The following is a 20,922-nucleotide window of genomic DNA, read 5'->3' on the forward strand; positions in this document are numbered from 1 at the left end:
AACTCGTTAAGGTAAGTACATAATAAGTTTGTATGATATTGTTCGAAACTATTTGGTATCCTTAAAATTATTTAACATCGTCATTTACTTGTTTCTTTTCTTGAATTTTACTTAGTGTGCTCAACAAAGAGGCGATTCTGAGTGCGACTTTTACTTAATGAGGTACATGTATGACATACTTTCCGGATATAGTGATGCAAATGATATTGATAAGGTATGTTTTTCAATTCTGTTAATTAAATTTTATATTGAATATGACTCTTTCATTCATACATATTTGACCTTACTTAAAATTAAAGATAGAACAGAAAGGTCCATTTCGGCCCTTTGTGAACACATTTTGCATAACGATGTCTAAATTTTTCACATTAGGCTTTTTTTAGTCCTATTATCTTGAAAATGACTCTTACATTCATATATAACCTTATGCACTCTAGTTAAGGGTATAAATTAAAATTGAAACCAAAAAATAGTCATAGTACCACTTTTGAACGTGTTTGAAGTCATTTGTTATCCAAATGACTCTAATTTCGAGAAATGAGATTTTTCTATGTCCTAAATTCATATAAATATACTTATTATTCACATACAACCTTAATTAGACTTATTATTTTTATTATATTACTTTAATTACTAACAATCTTTTTTATATGCGTCATGTTCTAGGTTTGCACATCTTTCAACGAAAATCCTTACACTGATGGTGATATTGATGACGTACGAAACAAATGGGCCTCGTATTTCACTAATTATTGTGTGTGATCTTAGTTATATTCTTTTAGACAACATTCTAATGTTAGTTTTGGATTGATATATGTACAAAAGTTAATCGTACGTTTTGTTTTAGATTATGACAATCTATTTTGGATGAATGAAAAAATAGCATGTTCATAAAGTTCAGGATTATAGGTTCTTCACGTGTACATTACTCATAAAACAGGGAAAATGCTGCCGAAATTTTCTTTCATTAATAATTTATTACCAAATAATAATCCAAAAAAGAAAAAAAAAGATTCATTAGCAGCGGTTAATGCATAAAAAACGCAGCAAATTTATGCATTATTTAATTGGTAAATTATATTTATTTGCGGGGGGTTTAATAGAAAACCGCAGCAAATAAATGCATTTATATGCGGTGGATTTGTAACTGTAGCAAATCAATTGATTTGCTGCCCTCGCGTTTGTTGCCCCTCCAAAAACGCCACAAATTAATCACTTCTAACCGCTGAAAATTAATGTTTTTCTACTAGTAAATTTTAATTTTTGGTTAAATTAATTATGAGAAAAGCCCTCCATTTTTATTGCATCAAGTTGAGCCAAAATTATTAAAAGAATAGTTCTTGAATTAATTTTTATCTGTGCACTAAAATTGGATTAAGTAAGTTAGACTTGTTTAATTTCAAAATTTCTCAAATGTTAGTTCTAAAATTCAATTTGGAATTAAATTAGAGTCACACAAAAAAATTGGAGTAAAATCTCAAGGCACAACAAAAATCGAAGCCTCAAGCTTCGAGCACCAAGGCTCGGCTAGCAGGGCTGCTTGCGCAGCCCGCCATATTGCTGCCAAGCAAGGTGCATGTGTATGTGCGTGTGTGTGGCTGCAAGCACACTGGGTGCAGAAGGCATGTGAGGATGGCAGGCATGGCGCGGCACGCACATCAGCAGCAGCTCGCGTGTGCACGCCATGTGCGTGCTGGCTGCCAGCAGTGCCCAACAGCAGCTCGGCACGCAAGGCCGGGCCTGCTAAGCAGCACCCAGCATTTGCGTGCGTGCGAGCAGCTGGGGCTGCTAGGCAACATCAGCCCGGGGCCTTAGCTAGCTGCTAGGCCTCGCAACCTAGCAGCACCCATTTTTTAGTGGGAGCTAAGGGTCCGGTTTTGTGATAGCCGTTATATTTACCTCGTTTTATTTTGCAATTTTGTTTAAACGAGGCCAGGCCTCGGTTTTTCATGTACTTGCATAATTTTTTGACAAAATTTGACTTAATCGGCTTAATTAATATTTAATCGGATTAATTTAATTAAGTTGGATGTGGAATTTAGTGGGAGCTTCATTAATCGGTTTTGAGCTTGTTAAGCCTTAATTGTGCATTTCGTTATTGCGTTAGTACACATAATTGGATAAACACTTGACTAGTTTTAATCAAGCATGTTAATCGGATTAACCACGTAAGTTAGTAACTAGTACGCGCTCGTTTGATACAATGTTTTGTATTGTTGCTTGTGTTATTTGTAAAAATGCATGGGCCGTTCACTTTAGAAGTGAATGGGTGAATGGAATATTATAAATGTTCTTATGCAGGTTTTTTCAAAAGGCAACTAGTATGGCCCGACTAGGATAGTAAATACGGACTGTGTTCCGTTACGTATTTTTGTAAATCTAAATACGGATAATGTGCCGTTAAGTATTTTTGTACTTAGATTATTTAGTTTAGTCCTAGTTTCAAGTAGTTGCATGCTTGATGGTGAAGTCTAAAGACAGCGTTTCTAAGAAGATGAAGCCAAAAGATGCGACGGTGACCTTGAAGATTGGGTGCTTCGAGTTTCAAGCGGTCATGCTAGTTTGCTATGCGTCTTTAATTATTTTTTATATATATTTGCTTATATATAATTGCGATATTAGATGCATGCTTTAGGATTTCAATGTTGAATGGTTAATTTAGTTCACTTAAATCAACCAACATAGAAACCCTAGGTCCCTATAAAATTGAGTTAAAATTTGCCATTCCAAAATAACACTTACCGAAACTTTGAAAGTAGATAATGGGCTACGCCAAAGCAAGGCATTTCCACTCTCCTAGAGAAGTAAGGTATACTAGGTATACACTTTAGTTTTAGTTAAACTCAACCATATCGGTAAGGAGTCCTTAGATGTCGTGGCAATGGAGAAAAACGTCAAGAAAGCATTAGATGCGACGTTTTATCGAACCAAGAGTAGCTTAGAGCTATTAGAAATTGGATTGCTTACCTTAAAATATTAAGTGTTAAGACAAGCTAAAGCATGCTTAATCACTTATTGATTTTTGGGGTCTTGGAATCGTTTTATTCTCGCCTAAATGAGACAAACTTATGAATGTGTGAATTAAACGTTAATAAGTTAATTGAAATTGCTAGTTTGCATGTATTTCAAAGCTTATTATTTCATCTTGATAAATGGTTATACTTTGCACTTATATTTGTAGAATTCTAAATCGAATTATAATGTTATCAACGATTGGTAAAAGGAAATCTTTTGAGAATAGTTCTCAAAGAATGAAAGCGCAATTCTAAAATACAATTTCTCATAAATGACTTTTATGGCTAAGTCCGAAAGGACGGTTGGACATCATGTATTCAAAATACTAGGTGGTTTTGATAAACATGAAGTATTGAGTTAAAAACTCAATTTGTCAATAGTTGACAACTGACATATCTTTTCGCTTTATACACTAATGAGTAGGACTCATTAATGTAATAATTCAAGCACGAATTAAAAGAAAAGAACTTTGTTTTACGGCGCATTAGATGTTTAATTATGCCTAACAAAGTATAAAAGTCAAAACACTTAAAGAAAAGGTTCTTAAAGTTATGAGATAATGTATGATAAGAAATATAGGAAACAAGGAACAAAGAAAAGGAATTCAAGATTCCAATTCTACCTAAGAGTTCATGTTATCGTAGTGACACTTAGCAACTTATCTTCACAAGTAATAGATACTGCTTGAGAGTTCCACTTTCGAAGTGACCTCAAAACAAATGAAGTTAAGCTAAGTTATTGACTTACGAGCTTGGAATGAAGCAAGTGGTGCTACATCAGCTGTAAGGTCATCTGCTTTGTTTTAAAGACCTTTTACAGCTAAAGCTGGAACAAATAATGGTTATTGTGTTCCATAATCAGCAAACGTTTTGTTTACACACGAAAAGACTCACATTTAAAGTAAAAGAACAATAGTTATTGGCTTTATTTGAATGGAATGGTTGTTTAAGCCATGGGTCAAGAATGCTTGATTATAAAAAAACATTTCCCTAACATAAATTCACAAGGTTCAAGTCATGGACATGATTTGTGTTCCGTCTATCTTTAGCAATATCACATCAACAAGAACATACTTAAGGCTCTATTAGATAGACTCTTGAAAGTTGATTGATTCGGAATCGTTCTAAGGCAAGGAAGTCTTACTTGTTGAAACCGACAAAGAAAGGAGCTATTGTGCTTGGTATAGACAATTGACTCCGAAAGCTAAAGAGAATTCCATTACTTCAATGTTTTCACAAGAATTTGAAAGAATATGGTTATATTCATCAAATGTGAACAAACTGGATCTTGAATAGCTAAAAAGTTCGGTGAAGTGTAGAATCGACTTGGCAAGATATCAAAACGTTTAGATTAGATCGAGCGATGTTTGGTTGAGCCAAGAGTGATCATCTCATGGTTAACAAATTGGAATTTCATAATCAGCTCCACAAAGAACATAATATATCTTGACGGAGACCTCGAAGCCATTTGGAAATGAATCGAACGATGATGAATCACATCCCATCCTATAACGTTCTTAGAGATATACACAAATGACTAATGTTACACTAAACTAAATTGTCAAAGCTAAGAAAAGACACCATATTCAGTTATGGATAGAAATAGTTTCTAGCGTCTTTTCAAGTATATGTCTAGGGCTCTTAGCCTCAGTGGGAGCTCATTGGCTTAGTGGGAGCTAAGTGGCTTAATAAGGGCTAAGGTAGCACAAGTGGAAGCTAACTGTTTGTTTCACAACGAACTTTTACCCAAAGACAATATACAAGTCTGTTTGTAAGCATTCAAGTGAGACTAGGGGCATTACTTCCACAACCAAAATTGAGAACATAGTATTTGTTGCTCTAAGTGGTGTCTTTCTGGAGAGTAACACATTTCCAAAATGATAAGTGGGAGGAAAATGAAATCGATGACCATCGAGACAAGCAATAAACTAGAACTGAGAATCCCAGAAAACTTTAGAAGGGCTTCATGAGAATGATTGATCAAGAATACTCAAAGGACTTTAAAAGTGCCTTAAGAGAATTCATTACTCACAAAACTTTAAAAGTGATGGAGTAAGATCAAAACAATCAAAGGGCTTTAGAAGCGCCTTGAAACTCAGTGTTTGATGCAATTACCCCGTATAGGTATAGAATTCACCAAAAGGCTTGGATTGAATCCTATAAAGTTTCTATTAAGTTAGAAATGAACCTAAGACTTACAAGTATACTATTTACTATTGGATAGTAAGGGAATAGTGTCTTGTAAGATAGCTACGACAAATCTGAATTCCGGAAATGGTTAGAGGCCATAAAATCCGAAATAGACTCCATGTTTAAAAATCAAGTTTGGAACTTGATCAATTTGCTTGAAGGGTAAATACCCATCGATTGCAAACAAGTTTTCAAGGGAAAACTAACGAATATTGAAATGTATATGCATACATAGCTAGATTATTTGAAAAGGTTAGAATTAAATTCATGGCGTTGATTTTAATAAAACCTATTCACTAATCGGAATGCTTAAGTCTTTTCGTGATTATTCTAGCAAAATTGCACATATGAAATATGGCAAAATAGATATCGAAACCACCTTCCTAAAAATGGAATTTTGGAAGAGACTATGGATATAGTCTAAGGGTTTTGTAAATCTAAAATATCGCTAGATTTGAAAGAAAGCTCAATAAATCCATTAATGGATTGAGGAAAGCATTGCATGTAGGAATTGAAATGGGTTTTCTCATAAAGTTAATATAAGGTTTGGCTTATTGAGAAACATGGAAATTCTTTCAATAAGAAGTTTTGTGGGAGCAAAGTCAATTTTGTAAGGTCCAATGTGAAGTTTACGAACTCTATTGTAAAATGACTATCAAATGTTAAAAGCATAGATTTGAAAGTATTTTTCAATAATGGACCAAACTAAGGCGATACTTAGTACATAGTGGGAATTAAGATCTATTGTATAGACTTAATGAAATGTTTAAACGAGTAAAGGAATTTACTGTGTTAAACATAAAGGACTTGAAGTGGCTTTTGACCCATATGTATAAGACTAAGTAATTGTTTGAACTAAGTATAAGCTAGGCAAATACTAAGTCAAACAAGAAAGACTCTAGTAGAGACTTTCAACCGTATCATATAGCAAACAGTTTAGCAAGACTCAGTGAAACTCGATGAGCTATAAGTCACATGAATGGGATCAAATTGGGAATAGTTTTGCAATTAGGTCCATCATGTATGCTACGATATAGAATCGACACATGACTTACATGCTTAGAACATGAGAAGTATAAAGTACCAATCGACTTGAATCTATATAATGGATCGTTAGATTATGAACAAGAACATCCAAAGTACTTGGTTAAGTAAAAGGATGAGTTCTTGATGCATGGAAACAAATATAATTTGAGTTTTGATGTTTCTAGCACAACCTTTGCAGGGATTAGATCCTTAATAAGGAAGTCGTTTGTAAGCGCAAGCTTAGATGCGTCGTGGCTTGAGAATGGCAACATGGACTTGCATCCATGTGCAATGTGGGAAAATTTACGGTAAATTTCCATGATCACAAATGATTAGGGTATCCCAAATCATCGTGAGCCGTTTGGAGTAAAATCCAAGCAAAGCATCATTAAGAAGTCTACTAAAGTATATGTTGAGAACATTGTTGCCTTAGAGCCAATAATAAAGAAGTTGTTCAATGGATGGTTTGTTGTTGAACTTTGATGATTGTAGGTTGCCAAATTTAAAGTCTCAAATCATGAAAATGAGTGGGAGCCATCACTTGGGAAATAAATCCTAGATCACATGTAATCCATAACACACTCAAATTTTATCATCTTATTATTAAAGTGTTCGATAATGAAGATGCTAAGATTTGCAAATTAATCATAACTAAACCTATGCAATAAGTGAACCACAACATTCACAATTGCACAAAAGGAAATCAAGCATATTAGATATGGGTGTGATTTCTATAAATGTTTTGTAAAGAGTATTACTCTTAAAACATTTGGGGAAAACCATTTATCATAAGATGAAACGTTGAAAAGTTTCGTAGTGGAATAAATTTTTTACTAATAATTCCACAAACTATTTAATTGTGCTTTAGAATTAAATAATGAGTACATTCGATTTGACAATATTCAAAATAGGGTATCAAGACAATGTCTTGGATAAAGAAACACCTATTAAGTGAACATTGAATATCATATCAAAACTATCCCTAATCGAGGTCATATGAAAGTTGGACGACTAATGACCACGCGAGATTAGTGTGTAGTATGATTTATAACACCGTTTCTTGTGCTACAAGGACATGAATGTCATAAATCATTTGCATAGGTATAAGTTTGGAACTATACCGGATCAACCTATGAGAAATACTTTAAGAGATTTAATAATCGTCATAAGTATATGACTCATTATGGCTATAGGTACCTCTTTCCTCAACCATGAGTATTGTAAGTTCTCTTGTTTGAGTACTAGTCCGTTTTGATGTTGTCAAACGTCTGCCGTACAAGGGGATTATAAAGGCAACACTCAAGCGGCTAGGGCCTCTTCGTAAGGGAAGCTTTACAATGCAAGACTGGGAATTTCCTCCTATTAACAATAGGAAACATGTCTTTGTTGTTTACAAGGCCTCTCGAAGAGCGAGACTGTGAAAATGTATGGCCGTGCTCAAGATGGATTTTAGAAATCATCTGCCCTTGATAGTCGAACTCGGAAATCGAGAAACAATTATGGATGTAATAAGGATGACGATGAATCTTACCTTATAGTTCATGAAGAGGCATTAAATGACATAGGAAAAAGGCAATACACATACAGCACACTTGTCCGGAAGGACAAGTGGGAGATTGAAAGGAATGGTTTCCTTCGAACAAGTGTATTATTCCGATAGAGGGTTCAGAATTAATTAGGAAAGCTAAATATTCAGTGAAGTTACGTGATCGAATTCCTAGCTGGAGGCCGCTTCCGATCAGTAATATTAATGTATAATTAATATTACAGCTAGCTCTTGACTGAACCCTTCGGGTCACACCCAATTGTGTAACCTAACAAAGGCGACGAATTAATCCGAAGGATTAAATAAGTCGATAGAGATTTTACGAACTCAGACGTCGGGTTTCGAGCTTAGAGCGACAGTGATGATGAAGATGTGTACCTCAAGGACATGGTTGAATCACCCCTTGCTGCGCTCTACCCATACAATGACAATGATGACATTTGGGATGAAGACTCCCCAATGTGGATCTGTAGCAATTGTCGTTTCTGTCCAAATATTGATCATTCCATGAATACTAGTTTATTTCAACAAATACAAACTACTAATTACTCAAAAAGGATATCTAATTATCAGGAGAAAAGCAAATTGTTTCATCAGATAAGCAAAAGGGAGAGGGACTGCATGATTAAGTTCTTTCACAAGGCTGTTTCAAAAAAAAAAAAAAAAAAAAAAAAAAAAAAAAAAAAAAAAAAAAAAACTACAGTAACAGATAAATATGTGAATCTCAGTACTTCAACTTTGCTCTGAGTCTCTGACATAATTGTGTTTTTCTTGAATTTCCTAAAGCATGTAGTAGAGATAGACATTTATGAGATACACGAAAGTGAAATTGTACTACCAATCTACCACAGACTTTGCCAAGAGGTTTTCTTTAGAAGCCTTTTTACTCTTTATTATCTATCAAACAGACCATAATTGCACATATAAAATAATCGTTTCACTTCATTACTAATCGGTTCACCAATATATTGAAAATAGGATTTAAAGGAGATTTTCTAGTGAGGCAATAGCAATGAAAGAAATGGAATAAATTTATGTATCCTTATGTGAACCAATATCACTATCTCAGTATCTAGATTTGTACACATGTACAATTCTGCAATAAAACTAGAATAGATCTCTCCTCTAACAGGTCCAGGGAATTTGGACTGGGACTGGGACTGGGACTGGGACTGGGACTGGGACTGGTTCATGACTCTTATGAGAACACTGGCTCTGACAACTATAAGACGCCAAGACGGTTCAAGGATTCATAGCAAAGGGAGAAAAAAATGCAATGGCATCATATATAACTGGTTTAAATGGATACTGTGTCAAAGTTGCAATGAAAATCTCATGTAATGAGTGTATGACCATTAAAAAATTAATTGATATCACGTGCAGAATTAAAGGTCAAAGAATAGAAGTACAACAGGTAAGAAAGACGTAATAATTATATATGGAATAATAGAGAACGTAACCTTGTAACATTTTCTTTATTTAGATGTTGAAATCAAGGTATATTTGCCTCCCATAGAAAAATTCAAGGTAGCAAAAAGAATAACAATAGCACTAAAATACATGTAAAATAATCATATCACTTTCATGTTACGTGATTCTCCTCAAGTTCATGAAAATTTCTATAAAAAATACTTCGAAAGATCCATATTGAGAGGCATCAAAAGGTGGCATTGAAGAAATGAACTAACCTTCATTGGAAAAATTTGAATCAAATACCACATTGGTCAAATGTTGCTTTAAAAACACCTGCACCAGCATTACAGATGAAAAACAATGTTTCAGATATGTGGCAAATATAGAAGTTGGCGATGGTTTAAACTTGAAAAAAGAATCATCGCAATGCAATACAATCAACCTGGTAAAGGTGCTAGAGAAGTTCTTTCTCTATTTCACAATTTACTAGGACATGATGTGTAGTATAGCGCAGAAAAACAACTGCGTAGCTAGACGCAATCATAATTGCAACTGCTATATTTACACTTTCTTGAAAGCTAAACATTCTGGTAAGAATACTTGTGTAACGTTTGCTACATAATTATTTTCATAAGAGGCAGCAAGAGATGCAAAATATGCAAAGAACAAGCACCATAAAAGTATCAACTTGATAAACAAACGTACTAGTCTTTTTTACATCATCACCACAAATATTCAGAAGCCCATTGTAACATTTAAGGTGCAATTAATTAAAAATTTGATGCTAAAACTGAACTACAGTTTTTAATAGGCAACATTTGATCACCATGATAAGATAATCATACTTTTTCAGGCACAAGTCAATCTAACCAACCAGCTTATGAATCCACTTATGAACTATTTACACTACTACAGTACAAGGGGAAGACAAGGCTATTCTGATGCATTTTGATTGACCACAACAAGAATATCAATTTTAAATCTCTGCCTATATACAAAATAGTACACTCCACACAGGCACAAAGTACGCACAAATTGGTTTTCACAACTGCTCGGTTGATCTAAAAAAAAGAAGCCTCTTCAGCATATAGCACATTCCTTTCAGACGAACCAAATCAAGTTACAGCTTCAGAGGGCCCCTGGCCAATTTGTATTTACACAACTATTTCCCCAGAAATCACATGAATGACCAACATTTTCATAGTATTCTTGAAATATTAGGCTACGCAAGATGGAGAAACCATAATTTAACTTCAGTAATAGAGCATCTTTAACGCAAGACTGCTTGAGTAGCTAAAAAACAGCCGTTGTGCAAGTAAATTCAAATCTTATGAGCAAGGACATCAACAGTTATACTTTGAGCTTAATTCCCCAAATTTCCCTCCAAAACACACTACATCACAGATCTTGCATTTTCGTAGGGAGACATCAACATGTATGCATGGATTTAGGGAAATCAGATTGGAATATGGAGAAATTGAATGATCCCACTGGGAGCAATAGTTAGAAACGTCATACAGAGTTGAAAATCGGTAATGCATGAAATAAGTCACAGAAGCTCCTAAAGACAATCATTTGATTGGCAACAAAGAACTTACCGCAGAAAGAAGCTGCCTAGAATTAATATCCCAAAAGCGCACATAACTGTCCAACCCTGATTCAGAAAGGAAAGTATTATATAAGAGAAGTTCTGCAAACAGCAATCAAAGGTCATCTTAGATTCAAAATAAGGAGGCACCTCATCCTTCGCTTTCAGCTAAATTTTTGTTATATATACATGAAAATAAAAACAGTTAACCCCACCCCTTTCACATCTAAAAGAAAATTATTAATGATAAAAAATATATATATATACAAATATATATAGCTAGATAAGAGATAATTTGATCAATAAATGAACAAAAATAAATCATTAAGTAATTACCACATGATGCTATGATAGAGTGCTCAGGGTGTCTGGTTATGGAACGAATACTACCAGAACACTTTCCCAAGAAGCATCCCAGTAACTTCCCTGTCACAATTCAACATAAAAAATAAATAAATAAATAACGGAACAGATTAGTCTCCAATGAAAGCCTGTTACACTGACCAAACTTCATAGTAGTAAGACATTAACATCAGCGTCAAAAATTTGAAGTCATAGATTCAAAACAAAAAAGAAAAAAATTAAAGCAAAATCATATAGCTTAATTGACTACTATTAACACTTCACTTTTTGCCCTAGAATAAGAACTATGAAAAAGGGACCCCAAACAAAGCAAGAAGACAGAACGTTATGGAGAAGCTTCAATACATAAAGATCAGTGTTTAAATTCTTTTCCCATCATGTATCCCTACGATCCAGATTCTCAGTATTTTAATGTGATTTGATAAATTACATATCCCAGAAGTTTGTGGCTGGCTAAAGGTTAGAAGGGTATGTAAACGACATTGTTACTTACTAGAGTCTATTTTGGGAAAGGTTTGAAGGACAAGAAGCTTTGGAGCATTAAAAGTGCTTAGATTACTGCAACAGTGAACAGTGTATAAAATTTGAGGGAGAACAGAGCTTTTGAAAATAAACTCGATTTCATCCAAGGAATTGGTAAATGTATACATGCTGTGATGAAAGTGAGTAAGGCTTCTTGTCCTGTTAACTATCAAGTACTGTGTTCGTAGATGGAGAGAGTACAGGATGAGTGTTGTGTTTGTTCTTCATATATATATGGAAACAAAACCTATATTGGGGAACTGTTCCAACCTGAACCCCCCCCCCCCCCTCTCTCTCTCCCAATAACAGATTGCAGTGCAACTTAATAAAGGTTTTTTTTTTTTCAATCTACACCCAATTGAAAAACCAGAACTATTAAAATCTGCCTCCAGTGAACACTAACTTTTGCACTCTAGAGCTTTTCCACTATCTTCTTGTCACATTTTTCTCAAACCAAATGAGCACTTAACACTATCTATTGGATCTTCTAGCACTCCCTTTTAATAAAATAGACAAAACAGCACTTTTAAGCTAATTTAATGAAAACCCTTCACAGGTTGAGAAGCATGAGTCAGCTTAAAAGTGAGCTCGCAAAAAGGAGAAAGGAAGCAGAATATAAAAACCAAGAGAAATGGAGAAAGGGCAGATCCATGCTTTCAAATCACGCACATCAGTTACATTAAAAAAATGTATGAAGAAGGAACCCACCCAGCCATTTCCAGCAATGTGCTTATACTAAAGAATTACATCAAGTTGCATTCGAACTGAAGATAAATACTCTGTACTTAATGGTTTAAATTTAAGCCAAGCCAATTCAACATTTTTTACCCCACATCCAAAATCTCCATCTTAGGTGCCAAACTTCAAAGTAATGGCTCAAAAACCACATTCACTTCACACAAATTGAAACTGGGTGTTACTTGTGTAACTTCAGTGGTGTAAAGCCAGAAATTATCACTCATCTGTTTTTAGCTTTTCATTTCAGTTTAGCCCTGAGAACGGCAATTTTGCAACTATTGAAGTTTAATAGAGATCTTTTCATGTTAGACAAAAAGATTGATATTGCACTTAAGTTCTGCAAGAAGATGATTCCAATTTTCCAGCTCTATGGCATTTTTGTTTTTGTTGAACATGTTTATAGCATTTCAGATACACAGGTATGAGCAAAGAATTGCCACTCAAAGAAAGGATCGGCCAGCTATCTATTGGGAATGTATTAGGGTGGTGTACCATACATTGATGTACAGGCAGCTTCTTATTGTGTAGGATGATTTTTCAGTGTTGATATGTCTTGGTGTTTATAATCTGTATTGCTCTCTATCAAGTGAGGAGTCTCGTATTCCACTCTTTCTAGACAGTAAAATAAATGTTAAACTAATGCTATATGAGATTGCTTGGGTGCTTTGGTTTTTGTGCTATAGAATATTTTTATCATAATATCCTTTTGGATATTAACACAAACTTCATATGCCAAAAAAAAATTAATAATGTGGTAAACATCATGTGCCTCCAAGAGACAAGGTGGACAGGAGAAGGAGCTCGAGGCTTGATTATGGGGTATAAGGTGTGGTACGTTGGACAGGAAACGAGCCACAAGACTAGGAATGGTGGAGCTAGGAACGGAGTTGGTGTGATTCTTGATGAGAGGTTGTCGAAAGAGGTAATCGAGGTCTTTTGGAAGAATGATAGGTTGATAAGGGTGAAGTTTCTATGTGGCAAGGAGATTGTGAATGTAATTAGGGGGTGTTTGGTTCATCAAATTAGAATGGATTGGTATGGAATCTCATACTAGAGAGGTATGGATACTAAAACCCATACTAGTCCAAATTTGTTTGGTTTTATTATTGGAATGGATTTTATACTTCATTAATAGAATGGATTGTGAATCTTAGGGGAAGAAGTGGGTATGGAATTCCATAGGTAGAGGGGGGGGGGAATTAGAACCCCTTGGGTATGAGATTCCATTACTAAAAAACTCAACCAAACAAAAAAGTTGACGGAATGGATTCTAACTCCATTCTAATCCATTCCAAATGATCCAACCAAACGACCCCTTAGTGCTTATGCTCCTAAAGTTGGTTTGGATGCAGAAGAGAAGCGAATATTTTGGGAGGATTTAGACGAGGTGGTACAGGGTGTCCACCACACATAGAAATTAAGTATTGGAGGTGATTTAAATGGGCATGTTGGGGCGAGTCGAGATGGCTACGAGGGTGTTCATGGAGGCTTTGGGTATGGGCAGAGGGACGCAGGTGGTGAAGCTATTATGGATTTTGCCCAATCATATGATTTAATTCTAGCTAATACTTGGTTTAAAAAGCGGGATTCACACTTGATAACTTTCCGGAGCGGAGCAAATGCAACACAAATAGACTTCATGCTCACAAGGAGCACGGATAGACAAAGTTGCTTAAACTGCAAGGTAATCCCAGGAGACAGTATGGTCACCTAACACCGGCTTTTGGTTATGACTATTCGTTTGAAAGAGAAGGCGAAGAAAAGGAAGACAAGAGGAGCCAAGGATAAGATGGTGGACTCTAAGCGATGCATATGCTAAGGTTTTTACGGGAAAGGTAATTAAGGAGGCGGATTGGGATGGAGAGGTGGATCCAGACATGACTTGGTTACGAATGAAGCCAAAGAGGTCTTAGGGGAATCAAGGGGAAGAACTTCGATGCAGAGAGATACTTCGTGGTGGAATGAAGAGGTGAAAGCAGTAATTAAACAAATAAGGGAATGCTATCAAGCCTTGGAAAAATGTAGGAGTGATGAAACCTTTGGAGTGTATAAGAAGGCTTAGAGTAAGGCAAAGGCAGTTGTTCGCCAAGCGAAAGAAAAGGCTTATCAGGAGGTTTATGAAAAGCTTGACTACAAGGAGGGAGAAAAGATTATTTATAAGATGGCAAAGAGAAGACAAGAGGCAAGGATATTGGCATGGTAAAGTGTGTCAAAGATAAGAACCAAATTGTCCTAGTACAAGAGGAGGAGATACCTCCGTGAGTGATGAAGAAATCAACATGGAGTATGTGCGGAGGATTAGGAGAGTAGAGGTGGAGAATGCAATGAGGAAGATGAAGCCTAAGAAGGCGGTTGGCCCTGATGGTATACCTATAGAGGTGTGGAGGTGTTTGGGTAAGATTGGTATTGATTGGTTAACAGACCTCTTTAACAAAATATGGAGGGCTACAAGGATCCCGCAAGATTGGAGGAAAAGCACCTTGATCCCGGTCTATAAAAACAAAGGAGACGCTCAAGATTGTTCTAACTATCAAGGGATCAAGCTTATGAGCCACACTATGAAGTTGTGGGAAAGAGTGATTGAACCCAAGTTGAGGGAATGCACAAGCATTTCTGATAACCAATTTGGTTTTATACCTAGGAGATCTACTATGGAAGCAATCCATTTGATAAGACAAATGATGGAGTTTTATAGGGTAAAGAAAGATCTTCATATGGTCTTTATTGATTTAGAGAAGGCATATGACAAGGTGCCAAGAGAGGTACTTTGGTGGGCAATGTTGAAAAAAGGTATCCCACGAAAGTACTTGGATATGGTTAAGGATATGTATCGAGATGTGTCAACAAATGTGAGGACATGTGGAGGGTTGACAAAAGATTTTCCTATTACAATTGGATTGCATCAAGGGTCTGCATTAAGCCCTTTTCTTTTTGCAACGGTTCTAGATGAAGTAACTAGACCAATTCAAGATGAGGTTCCATGATGTATGTTGTTTGCGGATGATATCGTTTTGGTGGATGAAACTAAAGGTGGGGTTAACGCGAAGTTGGAGCAATGGAGGCAAAGGTTGGAATCTAGAGGGTTTAAGCTAAGTCGGAGTAAGACTGAATATTTGGTATGTCGCTTTCATGAGTGAATGTTTTAAGTATCTGGGGTCGATCATCTAGAAAAATGGTGACATTGATCAAGACATGGCCCACAGGATTAAGTTGTGGTGGCTTAAATGGAGAGCAGTCATCGGAGTGTTACGTGACCGAAACATCCCCTTACAGTTGAAGGAAAATTCTACAGGACTGCCATAAGACCAGTGTTGCTCTATGGTACAGAATGTTGGGCTTCTAAGAAGGAGCACATTAAAAAGATGGAGGTTACGGAAATGCGCATGTTAAGGTGGATGTACGGGAACACTCTAAGAGATAGAATCAGAAATGAGGTTATTCGCAAGAAAGTAGGGGTGGCAGGCATTGCAGACAAACTAAGGGAAAATCGTTTGCGTTGGTTTGGGCATGTAAGACGGAGACCCGAGGGTGCACCGGTTCGAAGAGTGGAAGAGTGGGAACATGGAGGGCTTAAACAAGGGAGAGTGAGACCGAAAATGACTTGGTTTGAAGGAGTTAGGAAGGATACGAAATATATGGATTTGCATGAGGATGAAGCATTGGATCGTAAGGGATAGAGGAGGAAGATTTATATTGATAACTACACGGAATAATCAAATTTGGTTCGTGTAGCCGACCCCACTTATGGGATTAAGGCTTTGATTGATTGATTGATTGTATTCAGGATTGGCAATTTTGCACTAGATTTTGCCAACTTAGCCTGGACCAACTATGTATAAGAATCACAAAGTAACATAAGCACTTTCAAATAGGAATAAAAGCTCAACTATGTCCTTAGAAAAAGAGATAAACCAACATTAAGAGAAGTTTCTTAAAAAATAAAACACTAGTGACGTGATCGATTGAATAAAAGAAATTGCAATGCTATGTACAACAACCATATGATCTACTTATCCAGATATACAATCAATCAACCAAAGACTGGCATACAAAAATGTTAGGTCAAAAAGACAAGATAATTATATTTCAAGATGTTCAAATTCACTACCTGTACGAATGTCAAAAGAACCCAGATCACCAGAACCATTTCCTACATATATAGTATGTCCATCCAAATCTTCTGCAACAGATTTAATAGGTGTCTCCCTGAAATCAATTGATAACACGGGCCTTCTCTGAGATGATGTATCGTAGAGGCGAACCTATCCGGACAAAGGTAAGCATAAGCTAAAATTCGGTAAAACAAATAATGCAAATAAAAGGTAAACTTGCTATTATGCTTCCTAAAATCTTCAAAATATAATTGTATCTCTTTAGTCACTGATTAAAAATAACAGCTCTCAAATCTGACAAAGAAAAAGAAGATGAAGAGAAAGAACAGAATGTTTTAATGGCTATTTGTACTTTCTGTGGGAATGGATGAAGGGAATGTTTACATCTTTCTAATGAAGCATTTTAGTGAATATGACTTATTTAACTCCCTTGTGGGCTAAGGCAGATGGGTTTTTAACAATTACTCAGTTGGAAATTCAAAAAACTGGGCTGATTTATTATCTATTACTCCGTATTTTTTTTCGAATACATCAAAACATGTTTAAAAGAAAAATTAAAATTTCTATCACGTAAGGTAACCAGAGGCAAATATCTTATTGAGTTGAATAACCATCTTAAAAAGGAAAATTTAACACTTAGATCAACTTCTGAAAAAAGGCTAAAATAAGTGGATTTGATTTGCAGTTTCCTGAATATGCCCAGAGATTTGATGGGTCACGTTCTGAAAGGTCCCCAACAAGAATAGGTATTCTCCACAGGGTACAAACACTTTAAATAAATAATGGTGTATAAAAATATCCATGAAGTAATGCAGTGACCAAGGCCAAGAGTAAACCACTAGTGGCTGATAGAAAGTGACTCAGACAAGCAAAGACAGTTTCACCCATTTCGTGTGTTGAGTCTATGAAAAAGTTCTTGCATCCCTAGATGGGAATTACTAAAGCTACTCTCCATCTGCTCAAATATGCACTCAGACTGATCTTAGGAAAGGATATGGAGCATTGGTCATGCATCTTTACCCAGAGTAATAGAAGTTGAGACATTTCAGACCCTAAGTCAACAAAGAGAAAACCTTTTTTGAAGAAATAGTGCAGATTAAACATACTTGTCAACAGCAATCTATAGCTTATGTAATTACAAATGTGCTCAGACATGTCTACGTCAGGGAAAAAAACATAGGAAATTCCACATACCCCATTCCCCGCCCCCCCCCCCCCCCCCCCCACTACTCATAGGAAACTGGCTATATAAGGATCTCCCAAATATAAAGAAGTTAATAAAACAAAGCATGGTCTTAAAAAGGACCACATTTGCCTCCAAACAACTGACAACAAGAATCTCCATCAGCTAATATTACCTGGTGGTTTTTGGTACCAGCCACAACCTTGCGATGATCATCGTTGCTTAGGAAGGTCAAAGATGTAAAGCAAGTTGGCGTAAAAATTCCAAGGTTATTCGCTCGAGGCTGCAAAAGCATAATAACAATAATTAGAATTTATGTCTGCTTGACAAAATTCAAAAACAACAAGGTCACATTGCAGTTCAGGAAGGAATTAATTAGTAAAATTATTTAGCTTACAGATTTTGCACTCCAAATCTTACTAGTCTTCTCCAGGTCCCACATGTTAATTTCAATGCCTTTCCTAAAAAGAATCATAATAACAGAAATTAAAGCATATCATTCAACACAAAATCAGCATTATTTAAATGAAATGAAACAGTAAAAAGATCTTAGTTTTTAAATTTCTTAAGAAATATAGTTCTGAATACACAAGGCTTACCCTCCAAACACAGAGTAGCCTTCATCAGCATGTACTTTGGAGCAGCAAATCTCACCAGAACCGCACACACTCCACGTTTCTGGAGTAGCAGAAGAAACAGAACCAGTGTGTGAATCAAAATCTTCAATTCTCCTCAAGCTTGCTTTCCCTTTAGTTGTACAAGAAAGCAAGGTGCACGACCTAGTTACACATAAAACATATAGAGATTAATTTAATACCACCACAGTGAGCCCATTGTATTCCTTTACTTCAGGTCAAAATTTAAAATCCAAAAAGAAACTTTTATTTCTTGATGTCATACAAAGAGAGTTAAAATGACCCACCTTGATGATGACTCTACCATCCGCTTTTTAAATAAATGCAATCCAGCAATCGGGTCATCTAATGGAGAAGTGTCATCACCATCATCGCAGATTGAAAAACACAACTCTCCAGTAACCGGACTCAAAACTTCAATCTGAATAGTACAATACCGTGTACACAACGCAGCAAAAAACTATGAGCTTAAAACAGGATACGCATGATACCATTTACATTGGTGTTGACATGGGAAGCAAGCAACTTACTGCACCATTTTTCCTGGCAACTGCTAGCAACTGCAGCAATCAATAACAATATTTAGAAGATTTTTCAATTGAATAGATACAATGCAGTAGCATAATATGTACAAAATCAACAACTTTTCCTAAGAAATTAAGGCATACGAGCATGTTAAACCAGACACGAAAGTATATGACACGGCACACCCCTGGAAAACAGCTCCATCCTTCAAGATTTAATTGTCAAACTGATGATGTAATTTGAACTCCATACTCTAACAGCGAAGGCCTCTTCATGTTCACATTATTACCACTTATATAAATTAAGTGAATAGAACACACTCTAAACCCAGACAGGGATAGTTAAACTACAATCCCAAACATGCACCGTGAGTCTAAAACTCCATTTCATCAAGAAATATAGCCAATGAAACAAATATACAGTCCTCATACGCATTAAGAAGATGTTGTCAAGCAATAACACAAAATATTAGACTTAAGCAAACACAGTACAAAAACCAAAACAACAAGCTCATCACAATACATTAACTTCACAAAAACACGCACACAAAAAAGTAAGAACATAAGCAAAAATATAAACATAGGAACAGAAAACTCATACATACAGGGTTGGATTTTCGGTCATTGATAGAAGCGGCGAGGATAGCTTTAGAGGAATCAGGGTCACCCCACCTCTCTACAACCTTAGGAACTCCATCTTGCTTACTCCGAGCTTCAATTACTGAACAACAATGGCGACAATTTTGTAAGGAAATTATTCAACAAAAAAGAAAAAAAAAAACAAAAACACCCATGAAATGAATAAATTGTATGGTAATATTAAGCATTAATTAAGATTAAAGTTAGTACCTTTAACAAGGCCAAGTACGTCGAAAGTTAGGGCTCTTAATGGTGGGCAACCTGGGCATTCGATTGTGGTTGTTCGCGGCATTTCTGTATATGGGCAGAGGACTGCAACACATTTATCAACCAAATTTGACTTAATTAGCAAATCTTAAATTCTTCGAGTAATTATATACAATAGTTCAATCATCTGAAACCTAAATTGAGTATACTGAAAATTAAATCAACGAAAGTGTGGAATTAAACAATTGATTATGAAATTGATATTCGATAATTAAAAGGAAGGTACCTTGTTTCAGAAGCTGCTTCAATGGAGGAGAGAAAGCTCAGAAGCCGCTTCAATGGAGAATTTCAGAGTATTTTTCAATGGAGGAGAAAGAGAGGGAAGGCTGCAGCCAGGCCCAGGGGCGTATTTAGGGTGGGTTCAAGTACGAACCCAATTTTTTGAAAAAAAAAATAAAAAAAGTTTTTTTATTTTGGAAAAATTGGAGGGAGCCCAGATTAATTCACTTTTATTATTTAAAAAATATTATTATTTAAAAAATAAAAGAAAAACATTATATTGTATTATTGTTTGAGGAGATATATTTACAAATTTATCTCAGAGATCAACTTGGATTTTCTCGAAAAGTTGCTCAGAATAATTCGAACTTTGCCTCATTCGCTCAAAATAATCCCAACTTTCGATTATTTTTAAATAATCTCAACTTTATACCCCATTAATTTTAAATAGTCCCAAGTGACTTGAAACCGGCTAAACAGGTTAATTTTTGTGACTTGAGATTACTTGCACACGTGTCATGACGTGATTGGTCAAAATTAACAAAAATAAAAAAAATAAAAAAAAATAATCGAAAATTGAAAAAAAAATAGTTAGATCAAATATTAAAAAAAAAAAACCACCACCACCACCTTAGCACACCACCTCAGCCACCAGTCCACCACCATCCCCATCCCCACCCAAACCCAAACCTCAGAACCATCGCCCCCACCCCCACCCACACCCAGACGCGAAACCGCCTTCCCCACCAACCCAAAACCCGAAACCACCACCACCACTACACCATCCCGACTCCAAAACCACCACATCCTAACCAAACCAAACCCGAAACCACCCCCTACCCAGATCTAAAACGGGACGGGTGAAAGGGAGAGGGGCCGGAAACGGAGCGAGGGGAAGGGGAGGAGGGCCGGGAAATGGGCGGGGGAGGGAAGGGGCCGGAAA

The 20,922-nt window shown here is 36.0% G+C and overlaps 1 protein-coding gene across 6 annotated transcripts in view; it reads right to left on the reverse strand.

Moving 5' to 3' along the window:
- Positions 1-20,133, reverse strand: part of LOC145596594 (ribosome biogenesis protein NSA1-like) — a 33,571-nt gene extending 13,438 nt beyond the window's left edge. For 2 of the 6 annotated variants that reach the window (XM_081652783.1, XM_081652782.1), the window contains exons 1-12: positions 19,987-20,133; positions 19,704-19,805; positions 19,460-19,575; positions 18,861-18,890; positions 18,618-18,751; positions 18,295-18,474; positions 18,093-18,156; positions 17,871-17,978; positions 16,509-16,662; positions 11,114-11,203; positions 10,788-10,843; positions 9,465-9,522 (exon numbers count right to left, since the gene is read on the reverse strand). In XM_081652783.1, the coding sequence (XP_081508909.1) occupies positions 9,465-9,522; positions 10,788-10,843; positions 11,114-11,203; positions 16,509-16,662; positions 17,871-17,978; positions 18,093-18,156; positions 18,295-18,474; positions 18,618-18,751; positions 18,861-18,890; positions 19,460-19,575; positions 19,704-19,785 (1,072 nt within the window). In that variant the 5' untranslated portion in view covers positions 19,786-19,805; positions 19,987-20,133. Of the gene's footprint in view, positions 1-7,787; positions 8,262-8,472; positions 8,557-9,225; positions 9,523-10,787; positions 10,844-11,113; positions 11,204-16,508; positions 16,663-17,870; positions 17,979-18,092; positions 18,157-18,294; positions 18,475-18,617; positions 18,752-18,860; positions 18,891-19,459; positions 19,576-19,703; positions 19,806-19,986 lie in introns of those variants that run through there. The other 4 variants (XM_081652785.1, XM_081652784.1, XM_081652786.1 and 1 more) reach the window with 4 other exon arrangements.
- Between the last annotated feature and the right edge of the window lie 789 nt (positions 20,134-20,922).

The sequence above is a fragment of the Chenopodium album genome, chromosome 20 (genome assembly GCF_948465745.1).
Source record: "Chenopodium album chromosome 20, dcCheAlbu1.1, whole genome shotgun sequence".
Taxonomy (NCBI): Eukaryota; Viridiplantae; Streptophyta; class Magnoliopsida; order Caryophyllales; family Amaranthaceae; genus Chenopodium; species Chenopodium album.